Genomic DNA, 24,059 nt, shown 5'->3' on the forward strand with positions numbered 1-24,059 from the left:
AGCTAGAAGTGTATTTAAATGTTCTTGTATTTTACAATGTTCTCATTCAGGTTTTTTTCCTAAACTAATATTTGAGGGGGTAAATAATTCAACAAACCATTCAAATTGTACATGGAGAAGCGATACGAGAAGTTAGCAAGATTGGTTTCCTGACGGAGAGGTGATCTCTTCACTGGTGCCACAGGCTTGTCTGTATCCAAACTCTGAAAAAGACAGAAAAAGGGCAGAATAAAGTTTGACAAGGAACTGGACAAGCAAATCTTCAAGATGAATGAAAATTAACTTTCTCTAAAATAAATAAATTTCAAAAACTCCTGGCATATTAAAAAAACTCTCTTTTTCAGGCTTTAGACTGAAAACATACGTCACCATACCACAGACATTTAGCTTCAGATGTGCAATGGAGAAAAGATGTTAAACACATTCTTTTTTAGAATCAAAAGTACCAAAGCATATTCCAAATGCATTTTTAAGTGGCGCTACACAGTACCTTATTTTGAAACACACACAGCTGGCTTACCTGTAACAACTCTGCAGCGAATTACACAATTATCTAAACACATTCAAACTGTAGTGCCCTCTAAGAAATGCGCCGTTAGCTTATGAGCATAATCATGGCATAAGCACACAAAAGCATTCAATGAAGAATTCTGTTTTATTAAAAGGGATTTAAAATTGCCTAAATTAAGACATTTTTCTCAATAAGCCTTTCCTGTGAAAAATGTTAAATTGTAAAAGCCAGTTTATGAAGGATAAATTTTTTTAGGAAAATATAGGTTAAAAAAAAGATACAAGACATCTTTCTACCCAATACATTGAATTGTTATGTCATGAAGGCTAATATAGGCATAATATTATAATAAATACCAGCATTTTTGTAAGTAGCAAGCAGTAGGGCACTACGATCCAGCTGGTGACCCAAGAGTTGCATGACAGGGTCTGGAGCTGGTGCCCCTGGAGTGACAAGTGTTACATAGGGAATCTAGCTCTTGCTGTCACTGAGGCTCAAGAGGCCTGTAGAGGGTTTGAATTTAAGCAATGCTTGTACTGATAAAGCTTTCCTGAAGATATGCTTGTCTGAAGGAAAAGCATCTTCTAGCTCCAACAGAACAAAGTTTCTCACCTAAGCTTTTTATTTCCATTTTCTACATCTTTACTCAAGCCTTTGTTAAAAATCAAATGCACTATTTTTTTCCCTAATATGTATTTTTGCTGAACTCCCTTCTCTACTCAGTTTGGCTTGAACTTCCAAAAAAAAAAAAATCACATTATTAGGAAGTCAATCATCACTTAATGAGGAGAAGCCAGTGATGCAGCACCTTGTTTTCCACCAGATGGAAAAAACCTCACTTCTAGTACCTCTGATGGAACTTACATATTGTGGCACACAGAATAGCTGAAAATAATGATGATGATCATGACAATAATAGTAATAATAATATCATCGGTCTATAACCCTAGAAGTAGCAGTGAAACTGGAGACAGAAGAGGCAAATTAGGGCTCATTCCTTCAGCCTGAACACAGAGACTGTCACAAAAGATTGCTGGTAAAGCAAATATATTCTGGTTAAAAGCATCTAAAATGTGTTTTACTGAATTTAATAATAATTAAGTTATTTCACATCCTTGGAAACACATGTGATATGCTCTCACTATTATCAGAGCACATTCTCCATAACACATTATGATGCTAAACCAGCAGTTTGGAGAGCTGCTGAAAACCGCAACAGCACCGAAAGGTTAGTTCTAAATGATCATGAGAAGCAAGGTAAGATTTCCTTCATTTAACCTGCACCACAGAGCAGGGTAACTAGAGCAGGATAAATGTTAAAGCACTCTGCATCAGTGCCAAACACTGCTCACCCACACTGCAAATTTTGTGACTACATTTTATAATGCTTTTATTAGACCAACAGTTAAAGAGGGCAAAGTGAATCAAATGATCTCATGGGCATCTTAACAATTACAGATCTTTTACAAAGCACTTCCCTCTGGAAAGGAATCTGGGTCTTACTTTCAATCCCCCCCCAAATAAACATTTAGAAAACCTAAAAAGGAAGTTAAAGTTCAAGGAACCCAGGGACAAAAAAACCTTTCCTCCTACTGCTCTTAGAGTCCAGCTGATAAATAGCAACAAATGCTGAGACTACAGGAGAATGCACTTTGGGGCTCATTAGCTCTAATCACCCCCCTTTATTGGGACTTTATTGGACAGCTGCATGAAGACATGATCACTTTCCAAACGAATGAACTGAGACACAACTAACTGCATTAACTTGTTTACACAAAGCCATATGAGGTCATTCAAAGTTTTGAGGGAAATGTCACTTCTCAGTAGTCACAAAAAACAGAAAGGCAACTGTCAGGCTATGTTGCAGGCTGTTGTACAGCAATATGAAAGTGAGAAACAAATAATGTGCGCCCTCTCCTTGACTATCTATTAGCAGGTTTTAAGAATTTTGCATGGATCAGCACACAAATTGAGACACCACCATAAAGTCTGTATGTCAATAGTTAGCTGTAAGCCCCAAGTAAAGTATGCTTATATTTCTAGGCTGCTCACACCTGGAAAAAATGGGGCAGAGAACAAAAGGTCTAAGACCAATTACCCATTGCGCTCCTCTGTGAAGATCCTCACTCAAGGTAATCTACAGAGCCCATGCCTTCAAAACAGCTCCTGCTTACCATTAAAAATCCTTCACAGGTTGTTAAAAAAAACAACAAGAATTACGATATACAAGTTTATTTCAGTCTTCCATTCTTCTCAAAAGGCAGGATTCTTTATTGCCCTGCATGCACAAGTTCAGAAAAAAATCATTTTCCCCTAGACTGCTATCTACATTTAGATCTTGCAGGCAGAGATTTAACCAGAAGATAACAGATGTGAGCCTGAATTTGAAATGCTGTCACACTATTAGCTCAATTTTCCTTCAGTCTTTAGGTAAGACAAAGATGAGAAAAGCTGCCTCTTCTCTAGCTTACTGAAACTTGAGGTATCATACCTTTGCTTAAGTCTACATGACAAAGAGGGAGAAGATGAAATACGTTATTCAGGAGGGTGAGCTCACATGGCTGAAAAAAACATACCAGGCAGTCACAGAGAAATGGCTTATTGCCCCAGGAGTCTGGCATACCATGCAAAATGCAAGATCTGCTTGTGAAGGAAAGGAAAAACACTAGCAAGGAGGAAGTGCCAAAAGAAGATGTCCTATCAGCTGCCTCTCTGATGCAGGAAGAGTACTCTGGAATAGTGGTGAGTTCTCTAAGGTGTATCAGGGCACCTTACCACGTCATCAGTGGCAATATTCATATTTTCTTGTTCCTTATTGCTGTTCAGGTGCAACAAATATGAACAAAAATAAATGCTGCCATAGCTGGACAATGTCCAACCATATGTTTGGAGATACAGTCTACCTCTAGCCAGCTAAAGTCAGTGTTTCTCTAGATACATGAGGACAAAATACCAATTCCATAGCTGTCGGAAGGAATCATACCCTTTGGGAAAGGTCAAACTAGCAGGTAGTGAAAAATGAATTGAACAACTTTGAGATGGGGAAAACAAGCCAATTTAGAAACCTTTGAGAGTAGTGAGCTGGTCACATGCTACACTCTACCTTGCTGCAGGTGGCAGTGCTAAGTAGTTAGCATCCAACCGAAAAGAAACATAATACTTAAGAATTATTCTGTGAGATGATTGAAACCTCCCTAACCTGTGTGAGTTTGTCCAGTTCCCCCAGCCAGGCTCCAAACATCTTGTCCAGATCCTGATCTTCCTTATCACTATCTTCTTCCGCACCGTGGTCAAGTTCTTCATCTGATAATTGCTCCATCTGAAAAAAATAAAAGTTTGATACTCAAATTATATCAGTGCCTAAAAAAACTGGTGTCAGCGACTAAGTTGCTGAAAAAGTGTTCTGAAGTCAAAGCATATGTCTGTCCATAAGCTTTATAAAAACTGCATACATTCACAGTTCATTATCCTGCTCAAAAGTAAAGAGTTAGTGTGAAAGCTGCAATGGATAATTACAAAGCCATTCTTGCAGCTCACTTTTGTCAGAACCATGCAGAAAAAGATGAAGAACAGAGTCCACAATATTTAATACCCCATCAGAAATCATTTCATGCTAGCCTTGCACATGCATTCATTGCCAGCTATTGTTGGCAAACTGCATCAACTTTACATTACAAAAATCCAACTCTTGTCCAAGGAATTCGGCTGACCACAGTTAAGCAACACCATTCAACCCACAGGAAGTGCAGTCTCACTGCACTGCAAATAGCTGACTCTACACATCTGTAAACAGAAATGCTTAAACAGGCCAGAGAATGCCAGCAATACATCCCACGAGACAGTTCAAATCTTGGACACTGTCCACATCACTTCAGTGATACTGCACGATTTTTACCCAACAAAGAAACTCCTCCCTGGAAGCAAAGATTCACCGTTACAGCTATCAGACCCTCCTCCTTTCAACAAATTTGAGTGACCAAGATAAAGATTTAATGTTCTTCAAAGGTTATCTGTTATCACCGCAAAGGAAATTAATTTTTTGTTAAACAAGCCTCTATTCTCTTCCCTGAACATGTCCTCCAAGCCCCTTATATGGAGCTAAGACACACATGCCTTCCTGGCTACATCCACACGGTTAAACCCAGGATCTGTTTGGGGGGAAAACAACATAGGCAACAATTTGGAAGTGATCAGGCACTACAGAAGAGTAAATCCTAGAGAGACACTATAGAATGTCCAGAGAGACATGAGAACAGATCGCCACCAAGAGCTACACAAAAAATTCGTAGTGTGCTGTACAGCTTGATTTGGTCAAGTCATGGGCTACATAGTAATTTGCTACATAGCTTTCAGAAAGCACCAGTTGACATTTCGTAGATTTAAAAGCAAACTTTCTAAGTGCTAGTCTTCAGAAAAAGACAAATCTTGGTCTGAAAGACATCACAGTGTTGCAGAGTTGAACTGATGAGAGATGTTACGAAAGATGATAAAGGTGATCTCAGAGAAAAAATGGTTCAATCCATTTTTGACTTTACATGACAATAGTTCATGCAAAAATACTCCATGATTTAAAAAACAGCCTTTCCTTCTATTTATATATTGCTTATAGTTCACTTTACCTTGACAAAATAATCAGGGAACAGGAGACTTCAGAGGTCATCTACAATTCTGAGGTCAGCAGAAGCCAATGCCTCCCACAGATGCAAGATACTACCATCCAGTTGCTCTAGGCCAAGCCACTTCAGTTTCCTACTGAGATTTTACTTTTGTGGGAGAGCACAATGCAGCTGCTTACCTTAAAAGGGACCATAATATTAAAGCTATCCTGGCATGGCATACTGCACCAAGCAAACACTGAACAGATTAAATTCACCATCTGATCTCATTTCTTCCAACACTTGATTTGAGTCCTGTTAAGTACTTCTAGCACTCCAGGGAACGCAAGGAAGCTCTTCCTAAAATCTAAGAGTGATGCTGAAATCCAAAAAATGCCAATATGCTTATGTAATAGAGCTGCATGTTCTGTAAGTCAGGCATGCCTCCCCCTACAAGATTCCTCTCCATCATGTCACCTGAAAGCCCTCCCACATACAGAAATGGAGACAGCAGGGTAGCAGCAACTCATACTCAGCCTGAACTTCTGCAAAACAAACAGAAGCTGGATTCCACTTTCACACCCTTACAAAGCTTTACTTTACTACTCCTTAGGCTTTTACACGGACCAGAAATATTGTGAAGTCAAGACAAAACACATTATACTTAAGGTGATAGGGTCAAACTGTGTAACACTGCTCACATTTGACAACATAGCATTTCTCAAGGTCTAGAAACACTTGAAGTAAAGAATTTTTATTTGAAGGCTAAGGGAAGCTGTATTAAAAGTGTGCCTTAAGAAACATGACTATGAACTGGCAAATCAAATAAATGGAAACTGTGATATAAACCAGACAGAGCTCGGTATTTACAGATACTTTATACTGCTAACCTTTCCCTCTTTGAGCTGTTTGTGCCACTTACTCTATAGTTAGATGGGACTTGTTTTGCAATACATTCATTCTATGGCACTGTTCATAACTCATCCTTTCATTAAGAGAGGAGCTTGTTCTTTTTACTAATATTTCTGAGGATCTAAGCTGTGGAAAGAAACCAACGTTCTCCATTTCCCATAAACTGTTGCTTTAGTTATTTTAACTTGGCATCGCAGACACTGCTTTAGTTCCAGTTACGCCGAAGACAGAATTAGCAGCCTAAAGAAAACTTTTACAAGTAAAGTACTGTTGTGTCAGCAAGTCTGGCACTAAACCCTGTAGTATTTGCCAGCTCCTTGTAGTCCCCACCCAAGCTTCCTAACGTCAGCTGCATTTCCTATGAGCCTGTCAACGTTTGCTTGCAAAGGCACACAGAGGATAGTGTCTCAGTTAAGAAACAGCTAATATTAACTTGCTAGTTTTGTAAAAGGGATCTCTCTTAGCACAAGCGCCACTACTGGAAGGAGATATCCCAAAAGAGCATTAATTAAAGGATTAATTCAATAAATTAAGGCAGAGACAAAATGCTCAGATAACAGTATCTGAACTTTTTGACATAAGAACTCAAAACAGTAACATCTCAAAGAGTGTAGATTCCAATTAAAAAGCTCGAAAATTTTCCTTTTTACAGCCATTTTCTCAGTGGTGTTGATCACAGCAAACATGCACCATATTTTAGCGTATCATGACCTAACTGGGAGTTATCACACCCTTCTAAGGATGTGACATTTTTATTTATAACAAGAAAGAAAAATGGCATAAGTTTAAGAGTTGGGGCGTTAGGGATTTCTGTGTGTGTTTCGGTTTTTGTTGTTGTTGTGTTTTGTTGGTTTTTTTTAAAGGAGTCGTTTAGAACTAAATTAGATCTAAGAAATGGAAAAGGAATAACTGTTCTAGTGTGACACTATAAAGCAAGCCCCTTACATTCCTAAAGCATTTACAGGCTAGCAGCATTTAAGTAGATGTTGCTTCTGCTTAGCTCATACCAGGTGAAGTGCCAAAGGAATTTCAGGATTCCAGTATTTTTCAACACTTCACCTTCTATTGTGTTCAAGTGTATGTCAGAATAGAACTTAGTGAAAATGAGCAGCATCATTCTGGGATACCCAGATAAAACAAGGTACCAACATGGTATAGTCTTCCATATGCAAACAAGACCACACTTTAGTGCAGGAAGCCTATGTACTATTTCATTATCCACTATGGACTGCAGTCAACTTTATCTGTTCAAAATGCTATTTAAATAGGCAGACCCATAATCGCTGTAAGTCAACTGTCTAGTTTCCAAAACAGTTCATTAGGTTTGTTCACCTTTAAATGCACAAAGCACAGTCTTCTAATCTTACTTTATGAAAAATTACTGAGGCTTTCATTAGAAGTCACCAGTTGCAACACTTAATCATAACCTACTATTTTAATTACACTGTAAGGAAAAAAACTTACCAATAATTCAGAAAAAAATAAACATTTAGTCTTTAAAGCTGACTCTTATGCAAGCCATTGTAGCTTTCAGTATTCCAGGACAAGCATGAGAAGATGTGATATCAAAACACATGAGGGAAGATGAAAAGCCCAAGAACAATGCTTCAAATGTACCATTTTGACATTTTCAAGAAAAAAGACACCATCACAGAATTCTGAAACCAACAAACTGCTGTCATCAGAAAGCAACAGCTGATATTTGGGACAGAGGTAAGTTATAATCAAAAGTGTCTTTCACTGAGACACCATGCTGCAGACTTACATGTTGAGACAGTAGTTCCTACCTTAAACCAACCCAGTTCAAGACAATAGGAAATTTTATTATATTAACAATATTTCCTTATAATGAAAACACTCTGCACTGAAAAAAGCAGGATTTGTCTACACCACACTTAATGATGGAAAGATTATCAGAGAAACAAAAATAGAATTCTGAGTCCAACTGGAAACGCCGATGTGCTGAAAGGGTCAGCAAGAAGAATGTGTTCCTACATTATAATTTCAGAAGCACTGTAATAAGCATTTCAAACTAGAGATGCTTAAGTATGTTCAAAGGCAACTGACAGCATAAAACCCCAAAATTAAAACAAACCGCCTTTCTTTCAGGCAACTGATGTTTTCACCCTCAACCTTTCTTATTATTTAAACACAAGCTTGTACAAAGCTCATGCTTATTACCGAGATAAGGATTTTCTTCCTAAAAATAACTATGGAAATTGTTTCAAGTCTATTATAGGGATGCAGTAGACAATACACAAACGTTCAAACCACCATCTGAACAAGTAACTGGATTTCTGCATTTTAAAATCTAGCCTGAGGAACCAACAGGAACTATATAGCTTACTCTGGTTTGGAAAACATACTCTGAAGCTGGTTTGGAAATCAGAGTTGTTCTTCCATTTGTGATCACCCATGTGTCATTGTGCCAGTATCCATTTTTGTTTAAAAAGTTATGTATGACAGAACACTACAGTAGCATACCATACAAACACATAAGCATAGTGTGCACACGTAAATACAGGAGTAAGATTCTAGCAGGTTTTCACCTCTAATACTTGTTCACCTGAGTTTGAGCACATAAATTATTTATTTCATATTACTGCTCTGTCCACATGACAGGGACCAATCAAATCCAGCATGTTTTTCAGTAAAAAAATAAAGTCTTAGGCTATAACTGACACTAACATTTCTCCTTTGAATTTAATACTGCAGCACACTAAGCCAACGACACAATGCAGATCATTTGCCTTAGTATTTCCACGTTTCTTCTTAATAAGCATAAAGTATTCTGAAATTAACTACTCCTGAAAAAGAGATTTGGAGGGGGATTAGAAAGTTATGGGAAATTCTTTGTGCATTATCCAAATGTCCTATAAGCCAGTTTACATTAAGCGTAATCTAGATGAAAACCTGAACAAAAGAGCATTTGTTTTCTTTTAGCTTCAAACAGCATAGGTACTAGCTGAATACATCCCAAGGCTCCTACAGCAACACAGACATTCCAACGCCTCTCAAATTCAAAAACTGAGGTAGAAATCTGTCAGCCAAAAAATTCAAATTCAAAAGATCCTAAATAAAAATCTTACGTCAAGTGAAAGCCTCCTTCAATATACTATTTTGAGCCAACTTTGAGGTTTTTCTTTTTTTAAACCATGCTTCAGGCAATAGTTTTCCAGGCTTGTACTTACACAACACTGTGAAAGCACATTGAATGTCTGATAAAAGATAAAGCTTCAGCCATTTCAGTAAAAGCAAAGAGACCTTTTATAGCCCATAACCTCGTATGTTTCTGCAATTACTGGGGCAATACTTTTAATAGTTAAAATTCTGCTCTTATGTATTATACAAAGATAGCATCTGTTGCCACATTTTAAAAAATCAAATAACATCCATGCACTCTTTTGTACCAGTTAAACAGGTAAAACTATTTATGCAATACAGATGTAAAGTGAAAGAATATTGAATCTATGCCTTGCACACATGAAGAGATTCACATACTCAGAAGTACTGTGGGTGACTTCCTGAGGTCCTGGACAGCAGTATATCTACCTGCCTCATTGTAAGATCCAAGAAAGAAATAGTTGCACCTAATCATACATCAACAGATTAAAGATATAATTAAGGTGTATAAAGCATTCATAGTTACTAATGTATTTCAATACTGGGTCACTGGATTATTAAGGAATGTGAGAACATTTGATTCAAGTCTACTACCTGTTTCCTGCCCTTCTTTCCCCCCCTCCCCAACTCATTAAGGATGTTTTCTTTACATCAACACTATCTGCCACAATTCAATTGATCTGTCCTGTCAAACTGAACTGCATTCCAACTATCAAGGAAGAAAGGGACACAGCATTACTTTGGAAAATTGACTTTATTTAAATCCTTACTTACTTCTTAAAACAAACTAATTAGTGGCAATTTGGAAATAGGGTTGGCAAAAAGGAATGAACAAATCTTTACGCACATAGGGTTCTTTAATCTGTTATTCAAATTTAAATTGGGCAATGGACTTTAGCAATAAATCCTATTCTTCAAACACAGGAAGTCAAGAGCAGAACATAAAATGTACAAGACTTATTCAAAGCAACTGGAAGAAGGAAGACAAATAATTACAGAATATGTAAAAAAGTTAAAAAAGCAATGTGAAGTTTTAGCATATTTCATTTTCAAGTCTTTTACTTGATATCAGGCAGCTGGTCTGGACTGCAGAAATCCAGCAAGTATGAAAACCAGGCATCCTCACCATAAGGCCTTATTCCCAGGTTTAGCTGGGAGGTGCAAAACTGGACAACCCACAATATTCCCTCCCTTACCCACTGATCCGTGCGACATGCAAGAACATAGCTTTGAAACCACAGAAAAGAAATCTTCACGTCTGAAAATGCATATTTTGAATTGTGGCTAGGCTAGCGTTTCAATAAAAAAATCAATTAAAAGCTGCTGAAAGTAAGAGTTATTCAGTCAAACATATACAGCATGATTTCTAACCTTACTCCCAAAATTACGCACGTGCCTGTACAAGAACTTGCCTTTGCCTCTAGCTGTTTGTATTTTAAGCCCAGTCAAACAACAACCTTTTCACTAAGCCCTTAGAAATATTCTTTACATTATCTATAAGTTTATAATATAAATATTTATAGTAACACAGGTGAACGCATAACTTGCATAAATTTTAGCAACTGCTAATGAAACAATTGTTTGAAAAAGCAACTAGAAGAAGAAAAAAGTCTTAATCAGATAGCAGATGGTAACATCAAAGCAAACTGTCTCACTGTTCCTGGAATCCCCCTAAATACATCAGTGCTGTATACAGTAAATACAGGTTTTCTAAAACTCAGTGCTGTTCATGAGAGCACTGTTCTGCCTTTCAGATCGTGACAGGCTGTTCAACAACTACCCCCAGAGATTCTAACCAGGAAAGTCAAACATACCACAGCTGCTCCATGGTCTTCCACAGATTCAGCACCAAATCTTTAGAATGAAGCAGACAGTGTGTTAAGCAGGGATATGACAACACAGTACTCTTCACAGCCAATACAAATACGAAAGAATAAAGCTCTTTTTGGCTAGCAGCATGAAGAAATAGAAAAACATAACTCTCTATATTCACATCCACTGCAGCTACCAACCCTTTGTACTTAAAACTTGTACACTCCCCCTCTAACTTCAGTTGACACAAGCACCCACAATTTCCTGAAATAAACAAATGGAAGATACTAGAACATTTACTTCATCATCTTGATTTCTAACAAACAATGGGAAATACTTCTGATGTGCCACAGCAAAACCACCCACAAAATACCTACCCGCCCACCCCCTCTTTGTTTGAAAGCTTGAAGATAGAAGTAAAATGCAAAGTGGATCAAGCATAAGCCTACCCTATATTCCACAGGGTTGGTTTCTCATTACCACTTAAGCTGCCTTTATATTATTAGTGCTATTTATATTGACTCTAGTTTTCCATAACTGCAGCCTGAAATTTTAAATTAGTCTCCCCCTAGAAGGGGGTGAGCCCTTGTATATTGAAACACATTTAGAAGAGCTTTCTTCCTGTATGAGAGGGGACACACCAAAATTACTGAAATGTCTACTGAAGAATCTATCTAATTGCATCTGAAATTTGTGCTACTAAGGCAGCACACAGTAAAACCTTTATTCCCTCCAATGTATTTCAGTGCCTGTCTCACATCTAGCCAAACAGATGTTGCCTTGAAAAGAAAGGGCTTTATCAATCATAGTGTCCGACTTCCTGAACCAAGATTCCAGCCAGAGTACCCAAGTGGACATTAAATTAATTCCCACAAAAAGAGCATCCACAATTACATCATATCTCACAGCAGATTCTTTACGAAGACACCTGAAGACAGCTTTAAAACTGCTTAGTGAGAGATCATAAAAACAAAAGTTGCTGCAGCTAAAATAATTTTCAAGCAGAGGATAAAATATAGGTGTTCTCTAAAACAATGACACTCATTAGTTGCAGGGGCCAACATCTTTGTCTTACCAGCTAAGACTAGAGAATTCTCAGTGTGATAACAGAGTGAGATTATGAAAGCTAGGAAAATGTATAGCTTTAAATCTATATTAAAGTATAGTCTGCCTTCAGTAGTCAGAGAAATGTACCTAAAAACATGCATTAGCTCAAATTTTCCAGAATCTTCATTATGCAGTTATCATAACACAAACACTATTGTAGCATCTCTTCCCATTCAGTTTTAGCTTTGGAATGATGTCCAAAAAAAGAATAACAAATGTTAACAAGCTGATGCAGAAAAAGAGGCAGAACTAAGTTCAATGCTGTACACAATTTGAGTGTACAAATTCAAAGTTTAAAAGGGGGTTATTTATGCTTGACTCCAGACAACATATACTTTGAACATGCTCATGACAGTATTTGAAGAGGATATAAATATACAACAAGGTCAATCTGTCTTAGAAGTTTTTAGATAAATGGCAAATTTTGCTTGAGTAAACTAGGATTAAAAAGCATCTCCTTCTTACCCACTGAAAAACTACAAGTGATTCACAAGTTCTGCTATTTCAGCACCGAGTTTTTCTTTCAGAAGAACCCTTCCTACAAAGCCTCAAGATTACACTTCCTATATGTTGCAGGCCATTAAACTTCCCCCAGGTTGAAGGTTGATGAAGCCTCTATTGTAAGTGAAAAATTACTAAGCAAAATAAATTTCAGATGCCTCCAAGAGGTGATTCTTGGTCCATACAGATTAGGAAAAAGAAAAGCCCTCAGATATTTCTTGCCAATTTGATCTGAGGGATAGAGGCGGAACAGATTTCAGCCAACTCTAGCCACTAGTTTGAGTACACAGCTAGACAGACTACGCAAGCATCTCAGCGCGAGGATTCCCTACCCTACCTCAGATCACGGGGCTCCTTGCTCTGCACGCACTTCAGGAAAACATAACACCCCTAAATATTTCATTAATTGGGGGCGGGGGGAGATGTGCAGCAGCATAGGGAGAAGACAAACATTCCTGATCACAGCAGGCAACTCACTTAAGTTCTGAAGCATAATACTCAATTCAATTACAGTTTTCATGCTAATACACAGCTGCAAATGATTGAGAACACCAAGGGCAATGTAGGCAATCCTTTTCTCCCCAGGGTACACAAAGGAAGTGGATGAGAGATCCAGAAGTGCACAGGTCCTAATGACGTGGTGGACTCACGCATACCGATCAGCCAGCCTAAAGCTCCACTAAAGCTTATATAAAACTTTTAGAAAAGGAAATTAAGAACTTAGATGTCTGAACTTTTACTGAAACTTCCCAAGGGCTTAATGATTCAAGTAAAAATGCAAGCCTTTAACATCTTTGTATGCATTTATCATCAAAACTACACCAGACATGTTGGAAGAATGAAGGAAGGAAGATTTCCATTTTCCATTTAACAGATAAGGGCCAAGGCAAGGAATACAAAGCAAACTGATCATTGTTTGGGAAGACAGAACAAGAAAAACTGCCTACATCCATAACTGTACATTCAGCAACATTCTGCACGTAACAACAGAACATAAAATCTGACTAAAAAAAGCACAGAAACTTGCATGGTATTTTACATAACCAGTTAAAGGATTCTATTTTGCAATGAGGACAGTGTTTTCAGACCTACTACTAGCAACAGTCCAAATGATGATCCAAGAGGTCTAACACATTTTTCAAACAAAATAGCACCTAATTCCGCTATGTCTCATTTGGCCCTCTCTTTCCTCTATAGCTGCTAATGTTGACTGAATTATAATAGAAGGGGAAAAAAAAAAAATCAAAACCAAACAATAACACACAACAAAATCAAGGCTGTCTTATTCTGTAGGAGGGCCACACAACAGCCTTCAAAAGAAGGGTTCAACTGACACATGAGCAAAACATCTTTTTGTGATGCAGATCTACTTTCTTCCCTCTCCCTCTTAGGCAATATACAGTTCCATCCCTGCCCTTGCTGTTCAAAATGCAGGTTGCATTGACTGTTTATTTGCAGGCAATGCAAAAAGAGGTACTTCTATGTTGGTGCAATTGCTAAGGAAACCTAGCGAAAAGGAAACTTCTTAATTCAGGATCAGCAGGTGACTGAACCAAGATGCATGAAATTGCATGACAGGATGTGCACTCTGTAGGAGGGGATGTCTCAAATAATACATAAGAAGAGACACAGCATGAAAGAATGGCTTTGTATACATCCATAGTTAAACTTAACGGGCACTGAAAAACACTTGTCAGCTGCATTTACAGGAAACCACTTTACTACCAACACTAAACCAAGCACTAATTTAATAATGCAACAGAAGGAGGTGAGACTAGCCTGTGCACAGGTGCTCTACATTCATACCATTTTGGTCACTCCCTGAATAATAGCTCCACAGGTACCCAATCCACCACACTGCCCTGTGGATCTTCTCTTCAATCCAGAAAAGCACTACAAAGCACAATGTAAATTACTTCTTAAGAGCTTACTTGCCCCTTGCAACTTCATCCATTCCAGAAAAGGTTACGTAGTCTCCCTTCTCCATCAGCAGACTAAGAATAGCAATGAATTTTGTTATAATATCTGGCCTTCTGCATAAATCCCAGGAAATACCCAAATATTCTTGTAGCTGTGGCCCAGTAATAACAATCACCAGGCTAACAGCAGCACTTCTAGGCTCACCCTGCACTTGGGAAGAAAAGAAGCGCTTGCCAGCCAATCACTATAAAATTTGCATCCCTTTACAGACCCATCTATTGTGCCTGTATAGGGTCTTTTTCCACCAGGAATAAACACTTAAAGAAATTAATTTTTACACATATACTAGGCTGTCTTTCAACTATAAGAAAGTAAAATAAAGCAAGTAACTCCCAACTACCTGTAAAAGCTGGACATAACAGTGCTTATAGAAAGATGGTATATATGAAGAACCAAACCAACCAGAAAGAGGGAGGTGTAAGAAAATCCTTTAGGTCATAGGTCAAATTACAATGCAAGTGAGAGTATTTCCTCATAAGACTCTGAGCTACTCTATGCTTTAGTACAGTTAAAAACTAATTTTTGCTCAAGGGACCCTCTCAAAAGGTTAAAAATAATCATTATGCCAGTGCTCACTTAAGATATCACACCAGACACTGACAATCTGTATGATGTGGGTACTATCTAGACTCAGAAGAAATTGCCAAATCCCTTTCAACAAGGACCTAGTGACAGCCTATGAACCGTGGTTCAAAAAAATGGAAGAGCAGTGCTCTATCTATGATAAACAAACAACAATCTTCACAGGTTGCTATATATAAACTTTCCTATCAGGGTATATATTCTTTACACTAATCTCAGATGCAACAGGCTGGAAGTTGATTTAGGATTTCTGGTAAGAATTAAGACTGTATTGTGAAGAGCTGCATTTCACTATAGCTGGAACTACCATCTCCCAAAAAGAAAAACAACCACACAACTGCGTATTTTTCAGAAAACCCACAAATGTATGTTCGATACACCTAAAGTACATATATGTTTAATTCTTAGCATTTATGAGTCAACACGTTTTGTTGTTTATAGTCAGCCACTACAAAACAGCATAACCTGAAGAAACACCACTTGGAAAAAAAGTGTTTGGAGGACAAGTAGGGAAACAATATTTTGGCTGAAACATTATCAAAGAAGGAAAAAGTATATTCAATTTAGAAGACACTTGATTTACTTTAAACCCACTCCTAACAAGCTGAGTGAAAGAACAACAACACTGGCTTAAACCAAAAATGGGTATACATGATGAATGAAAAAAATGGGTATACGGTACTGCACCATGACATTACCAGAAAAGAAAGAAATGGAAAAACCTCTCCTTACATAGAAAAGCTATGCCTTGTGGGAGGCTTGGAAGGATTGCATAGAGGAGAGCCTTATCAGTCTAGGAGAAAGACTGATGTGGGGCACTGGACAAAGATGAGTCCCAGAAAGAAAGGCTGGAAGTTAGCCGAAATGGGGCAGTTTTCTATGACAGGAAAGGGGAGGGGATCATTTGGCAGTAAACCAACACTGTTCACTTGGTAGTGACGTGAGGCACATGGGCTGAAGGGGCCCTTGCCACACAATGCATTTTGGGAGCATCTATGTGGTATGAAAAGGAGAAAGTACAGACAAGTTCTGCATGATATGGATGTAGGTGGAAAAACATGTTTACGAATCTCACAGCTGCAGGAGAACCACTGCAACTCACATAAACTGCAACTCACTGTTTTCCTTGTTGATACTGGAAGAGTCCAAGTTGTATTTTGACAATGCCACCAGGCAAGGAAAAAAAAAATTCCCTTGAAGGAAGTCCTACACTTGCACCAGTCGTCTTCTCAGCACTTGCTCTTTTTCTCCTCAAAAAGCAAGAGAGAAGCCACTGCAGAAATGATCTCAATATACAAGGCAACTTCTGTGAGACACCTAGTTCAGCAGGGTGCCGAAGCCTGTAACAATTCCACCACTACTACTCTTTAGTGAAGCCTGCACAAATTGATGAAGAGGAGAAAGTCTGTGAGCAGATATAGAATGGAATGTTCATCACTGAAAAAGGCTGAAAATACAAATTCATTCTTACTTGCTGTTTTAGCAGAATGTCACTGAAAAACTCTCTCCAAAGTTTCTAAAAAACCAGAGAAAACTGACAATATTTCTCCCTGCATTTTTTCTTTTTAATACTTTCTTCACTTTGGATTTTGCTTCTACTGTCAATTCAACATCCTTTCTCTGGAAGGATGGTTTAATTCTCTTAAACTAAGAAGTCCACATAATCACTCAAACCAGTATCAGCAATTTGAAGTATAAAGCTATGAAATTTGTCACAGATTGCTAACAGGAATCTAAGCATTGTCTAGTGAGCGCTGACCTTAATCTCTAGTTTATAAACCCCATGAAACTCTTTAAAACTGATTTTGTATAATTAAGATGTGCTCTAAAGATATATGTTCATACTGAAAAGCTGCATTACTTCAGTTTCTGAATAAATCTTGGCAGCAGAGAGTGAGGGAGGAAGTGGGGGAAAAAACACCAGTTCTGGACTCTACTCCCTGGAAAAAAGCACTTAAAGCAAGAAAGCAGCCTCAACATAAAAAAGTTTTGTTATGTCAGAGGTTAGAGCAGTCTAAAAGCCAGTTAAGCACCAACTGATGCATACCAAAATTATCTAGAATTTAATTGCAGAGATTAAGACCAAATGTAAATATTTAACACAGAATCAATGTTTTAAAGCACACGTTTCTGAAAAAGTAAGAAAATCAGCTTCCATAGCAAAAAGGAAAAAAAAAAACCGTAAGTCATGCCACTAAGGAAGTGAACACGAAATTTCTATACAGTAGGACAACCATGGAAGACAGGGATGACAGTTGGGTCTTATTAAAGAAGGACTTTAAACAGAAGGACTTAAAGTTCATGGGATTAGGCCAGCATTCCTAAGAAACACTGTTCAGATCCTAAGCTGCAGAGGTCTTGTCTAAACAGCTCAGCACCTGAGTCACATAAACAACTACTGTAAAGTCTGCTCCCACCACAGTTGGTAGCTTTCTGAATGGAACTTTTCTTGCATATGAAAACTAAAGACAGTAGAGTGCTTTGCTACTGCAACTGTGAGCAAAAAAATAAAATAAATCAAGCCAGTCAACAGACTCTATACTGCCACTCATGAACATAAGTTTCAAGATTTTTTCCACAAAGTTTCTTGATTAAAACTAATCCCCCCACAATTCAGTGAAGGATAATCCTAAGGAGGTGGCTGAGTGCAGCTCTTATACACACAGACATACATACACTGTGCATTATGCTTCACATCACATTTTGCTTATAAACATGCTTGGAAGTTCTATCACTCAGTATTCAATTATTCTTGTCTCTCATCTAAGTTTGATGCGGTGGTAAATCAATAAACCAAGGTAAGACAGATTTAGATGAAGAGAAAAAAAGAACACCAAAGGCTGACTAAAATAATCTTAGAGTTTACAAAAACTTTTTAAGAGTCACAATTTTTGTATCAGACTGATATAATTTATGGCTAGTTTTAAAGCCATCTGAAAGTAACATGGGTACTTGTTTTCTATACAACAACTTTTTTTTTTTAAATGCAAAAAGTGAATGAGCCTTTTGAAACACCAGTGCTTCTTAGCAAGGGTCACACTGACTGAAAAATACTGTACAGTAGTCTCATTTCCATGTTAAGAGACAAAAGTTCATAGGGAGAGGAATGAGATACTCCATGGCATTCATCAATCTGGGGGACAGATACCTTCCCACCACAACTGAATTGTGACCATCAAGAGTTCCTGTAGCTTTCAAGCAGTTAAGAAGAATGGTACTCTGCAGGATGGCTCATGGGCTTCACCACACAGCACCTTCCCACAGAATCCTCAGCAGCAAAATGCAGGATTATTTCTTTTGATAGCAACTACCCTTTGACTGCCACCCTTCCTGGCAGCCATAGAGCCTCTCCTCCATCACGCTGGATTTACTTGGAACATGCTACTTAGTAAAAAGTCATAGGTGAATTCAGCTTGTCTATTTCTCAAGACAGATAGGGGAATGACTTTCAAAATAATTCACACAGACCACATTCAAGTTGCCCAAGAAAAGCAAAGCTGGGAGCAGGTTGTGTGATATGCTGAAGGTAGCAGATCATTTGTGCTTACCCCTTCAGAAAGAAATTCACTTACAAGCACACACTGGGCTGTGCATACCAAAAGTTCCAGTCACATAGGAGAAAGGAGGGGCTGCTGCACATGCTTCCTCCTTCTTCCTTCCTACCTTCTCCTGGGATAATTATACCTCCTGTTCAGATGAAGAAGCTATTGGAAGTATCTTAAGATGGCGGTGCTCAGCAAATCCTTCAATTTGACCTATTCTCAGGAACATGCTATTGTGAAAGGGGCAGCCTATCCCCTAGCTGCATTACTTTGCACGATCAACTCATTCATCAAATACACCTACAACTGCATCAGCTGGGTAAATCTACAAACGCTTATTTTTAACAAAGCATTTGAGAAATTCAGGCAATTTATTATTGTTATTGGCATTTAAGAGCTGCAGGATATTAAAAAAAGAAAAAAGAAAACCAATACATTTTGGATGGATGGTTTCTTTGCATTTAAAAAACACTGACCACTGGCTCAGAAGCAACAAAACTGTAAAGTTATCTTTCTCTCTACTCCAGAGCCAACTATCTACAGTCCTTTCCAAAGGAGTTTTTGGAAAAATGTTTTCTACAAGCTTTCCTGATGTCTTTTTTTTTTTAACACTCCCTTTGCTACAGTTTAAAACAACAACTTAAGACATTGAAGCTTGAGCCAGCCTAATACCTCACTGCTGTCAAGAAAAGGAAGGACTCTTCCTCCCCTCCATCCACTACCACTTTGAGCCTGCTCAACCTTCTAAACCGCCAGAAAACTCACTCAACACTCCAAACACCAAAATAATCTTTCTGCTGAGTTAGCAAGCAGAAATAGATTACCCTTTGACTGGACAAATACTAGAGCCAACACATTTTTTTGGGTTCATACCAGACAGCTGGGAGAAGGGACAGAGAAAGAAACAAATGGGACTTCCCCTTTTTGGCAGCAGCAAGTTCACCTGTAACAGGCTCACCTGTAACTTGCAACTCCACTTCTAGCTCACAGAGTGTACTACAAAAAAATTCAAATACTTGGCTTATATTAAGTTCATAATAAACAGAAAAGGCTACCTTTCCAATTAGTACAGAGAAAAGGTCAAATGGTACCTACTGTAGGGCATATGGAAACATATGCATAACACTGAAAAAGTTATAATTTTACTGCGTTTGCATTTATTTATAGTAAAATTGGATCAGTTTTACCAAATCAGTAAAATGACAAGTCTTAATAAATTACTTTAGCTACAAACTTATTTAAAGCTTGTACTTTGCATTACAAGTATTTAATGCTTTAGTACTTTTCAGATATCAAGTTAACACCTAGAGAAGACTACATTTAAACAGAAGTTGGAACAATTTGAAAAAAAAAAGTGTAGAGCATTACCATCCATAAATACATTAATAATTCTGAATTCAGAAAACTTCCAGCATTAACTCCGCAGCACTGAGGTACAAGATATGAAAACACAGCCTGCCCATGCCATTACAGAGAGCTTTCAAATTAGAGGCTAAATACAGAAACGGTGTTTTCCCTGTTGCACGTTTGCATTTAACGCTTACAACCATTGATCAGACATCTCTGGAAACTAAAACTTTGTTTCACAAGCACAGGACCTTGCATGTATCTGTGGAATTGGTGGTCTCAGAACCGGCCCAAAGACAACACATGTAAGCACTCTGTGCTATTGTGTGTATATATAATTTAGATTTTTAAAATATATTATTTATAAAATAATAAAAGAGAAGAAAGCTCTCTTGCCTGTGTAAGTTACTTATTCACTAGAGTAGTCTGTTTGCATTTATAACATTGAAACATTTGTGCATGAACAAAGGCACAGCTCTGTTAAAATGCATCACAGAACTGATGACAAAGGTACAAATGAGTACTTGTCACAACACAAATTCCACTAAAAAGTAAAATTTGTAAGGAAGGGCTTACACTTTAACAGGCCTGTATTTACAAATACAGTTTTCCTAAATTATCAAGAAGAAACAAGACATTCTTTCCTTAGATGTAAACACTCCTTTGCGACATGAAGTTGCATGAAGAAATGGCATGAAGCTGCGTCAGGGGAAGTTCAGATTGGACGTTAGAAAAAGGTTCTTCACTGAGAGGGTGGTCGGTCACTGGAACAGGCTCCCCAGGGAAGTGCCCACAGCAACAAGCCTGTCAGAGTTCAAGAAGCATCTGGATGATGGTCATACAATTTAGTTTTAGGTAGTCCTGTGAGGAGCAGGGAGTTGGACTCCATGATCCTTATGGATCCTTTCCAACTTGAGATACTATACAATTCTATTAGTATCTCATCTGGGTACAGCCATAATTGTGCAGTTTACTACCAATTCCATGAAGCTAAAGTCACTTCAATTTTTCACTGTCTGAAGCATACATTAACTAGTTGATACAGGTTGCCTCTCCTGCCAGTGTAAAAAAATATTCTGCAGTCTTCATACAAAAATTAAGCCATGATACACAAGTTTACATTTGTTTCGAAGTTTGTGTAAGGCTTCATTCAGATGAGTATGCACAATCTGCTGGCACGACCAGCACACAGTTGACCGCCTCTGACTCTGCTGTGAGCAATGAGGAGAAGTGGGGTGACCTGAGCATGAATGGTTAAAATCATACCATAATATTTTCAGAAACACCTAAATTCACATTCTTTAATAAGAATACTTGGACATACTTTAATATTAAAAAATAATAAAAATCACTCATAATTGCAAGCAAGGCATACTAAGGGCTCACAAAATTCTGTGTAATGACCAGAAATTAATAGTGCCAAGCTAAATCTGGAGTAACTCGGGCAAAGTAAGAAATTCCTAATCTTTTCCCCACATTGCCAGAGTCAACACTGCAAAATTCCTTTGAAATGACACTGTTAAAATATCTGCTGCTAGACCTTCACTTAGTGTAAAGGGTACTTACAAGAATACTCTGCTGTAGATCCCTGAATACCTTAACTCTAAGTTTTTAAATAGAACCCTAATTGCAACTACAGACAATTTTTGGTTTTCAGTCTTTGACATTATCTTTCTCTTATGGAAAGATGAAGAGGAACCCTGTATTCTGTTTCCTGGACAAGGAAGAATGACCACTTCCCACTGTCCTTGTCCAGCACGGACACATCTCACTAGCATACTCTCAAGGCTTCCCTAACTCCAATGACATCTTGGAAATTTTTGGTTTTAACAGGTGTACAGACCTCAGTACTCAAACAGGGGTACCAACCAACTAAACTCTCAGCCGTGGCTATGGTTTCTCACGATACTCTCTGCAAACGGCTTGCTGCCGTTGAAAGCAGGGTCTTTGTCTTCCCAGTATCTGGCTCTAAAGGTGAACACAAAACATATATACTGTATTTAATATTATTTTATTATACAACTGAGAATCAAACCCACAACTTTAGAAAACTTCCAGTAAGCAAGTTTGTCAAGAAACAAATGTTCCTGCCTCTTTTTGCCAACACATCTTAATAGCAGAAACCATCAAGGCTCATTCTTTCCCAAATTCAGTGGAAAAATGGAAACTTTGCAAGAAGGCTAACTTATAGATTACTGTTCTCAACCAGTCAGATTTTTAATTCCTTCATCTTTCCCTGCTACAAATGTAATGATAATACCAAAATATTGTTTAAACAAAGGAAAAAACCAAACAACAAAAAACCACCTTTTACAGATGTATTGATACTACAATATTGTTAAAAAACCAAACCTTTTATAGATGTATTATTTTACTATTAACACATACTACCTCAGTTTTTTCCTACAGAACATAAAAAAATTCATGTCCTCATATGAAAACAATTACATGCAATTTCTAAGCATTAAAAACTAGTTAGAAAAACAGGGCTAAAAACAAGCTTATACTGTAACCCATACTGAATTTGCATCATGCTCAGAGCGCCACGCTCTTCCTAAGGCAAAATACTACCTCAGTTCACAGTATCGCTGCAGCCAGTCTCAGCTCCTTTCCAAAATACTTAAGACTGTGTCCACAAGGCTGATTGCCAGTGCTGTTATTTCCTTCAGTATAATTTGGAAAGCAGAAGGAAACATGGCTCACAACAAATGCAGGAATACCTGACATACGCAAACAAAACAGAACTTACTGTCCACTTTGAGCCGGTTTTTGAAGTCTGACTAAGTATGCTTTATTGCAACTTAACCACAGTGAACTCCTCCCAGGATTAAGGGTATTCCAGTCAAGAATTCTCACAGATGAGTATTTTTCTACTATATAAAACCAGGACAAACTCTTATTCTAGACATACATTCTTCTGGCAACACTAGGGGAGGAGGTTATAGCTATTTCACAGAAAATTAGGTCGCCCATTCCATAAGCAAATATAAACTACATGTTGAAGTTTGTAAGCATTTAATAGGTACTGTCCCTCAGCAGAAATTTGGAAGAGATTTATCACAAATTCTGCATACAGCTAGATTAATTATAAACGCAGGAGGAAGGAAGTTTGTATTTACAACCTTAGCCAAACAAAAAAACATTATATCATCTTAACAGCTGTGTAACAATTTGGCAAGCCTCAGAGTGAAGTTTTTTCGGAATATCCCAAAAGAACAATTATTTTTGTTTCCTCAAAAAGATCTTCTTTGGTATAAAGACCTCTCTAAGGATTGAGCCAGATGAATAAACTACAGAATACAACACTAAAAGTGGAATGAGTAACACAATGACTATTTTTACTACTAAAGCAGCTGTACTGAGTTGACCACACTGTATAAGGAATGTAATTTGTGACACTAGAAATGGTAATTACTTGGACCGCATTCACATCTTGTTAAGGACAAGGGTTGGCAAGAAAGAACTCATCTGCATTAATTTGCTGTAGCCAAAATGAGCCACAAAGCAGCAAAAGTAGCTATTTAAAATGTAGGTGACAGCAATCAGTTTAAAAGCCACATTACAGTAAATCTCTTAATTCATTAGCATCCCAATGTTTAAAAGCAAAATAATTTCCAAATTGTGTTTGTTTATTGCACTATGAAAAAGTTTATGCAACTGCAGAAGTTTGTGGAACATTCCATTAGCCTACTGTCTCATTTCCTCGGATTGCTAACAGTGAGGTGTGAATTGGCTGGAAGATTTTTTTTAGTTTCATTTTTTGTATAAAAGATTATTACGCTTGCATCTTAGCTCTCTATCTCAAGCTGAGATAAAAAAAAGCAGCACCATGAAAGGATTTACAATGAATTTTAGGAAAAAAATATTTCATGGCTTTTATTGGTTTTCTATCTTCCTTCAGACCTCTAAACACCTGTTCAGGCCTAAGTCTTCCCTGCAACTTCTTCCTATTATCTTTCCAAAGGATTTATAAAGTTTTGCAGATAGGAGCTACAGCCTAGCATACCTTAAAGGGCCAGCTTGTGACAAATCAGAACAGGTTTACAA

At 37.7% G+C, this 24,059-nt stretch overlaps 1 protein-coding gene across 1 annotated transcript in view; it reads right to left on the reverse strand.

Annotated features, from left to right (window-relative positions):
- Window positions 1-24,059, reverse strand: part of RAPH1 (Ras association (RalGDS/AF-6) and pleckstrin homology domains 1) — a 94,722-nt gene that overhangs the window by 55,125 nt on the left and 15,538 nt on the right. The window contains exons 2-3 of the mRNA XM_059820375.1: window positions 3,711-3,830; window positions 98-203 (exon numbers count right to left, since the gene is read on the reverse strand). Of these exons, the coding sequence (XP_059676358.1) occupies window positions 98-203; window positions 3,711-3,830 (226 nt within the window). The remainder of the gene's footprint in view (window positions 1-97; window positions 204-3,710; window positions 3,831-24,059) is intronic.

The sequence above is a fragment of the Gavia stellata genome, chromosome 8 (assembly GCF_030936135.1).
Source record: "Gavia stellata isolate bGavSte3 chromosome 8, bGavSte3.hap2, whole genome shotgun sequence".
Classification (NCBI taxonomy): Eukaryota; Metazoa; Chordata; class Aves; order Gaviiformes; family Gaviidae; genus Gavia; species Gavia stellata.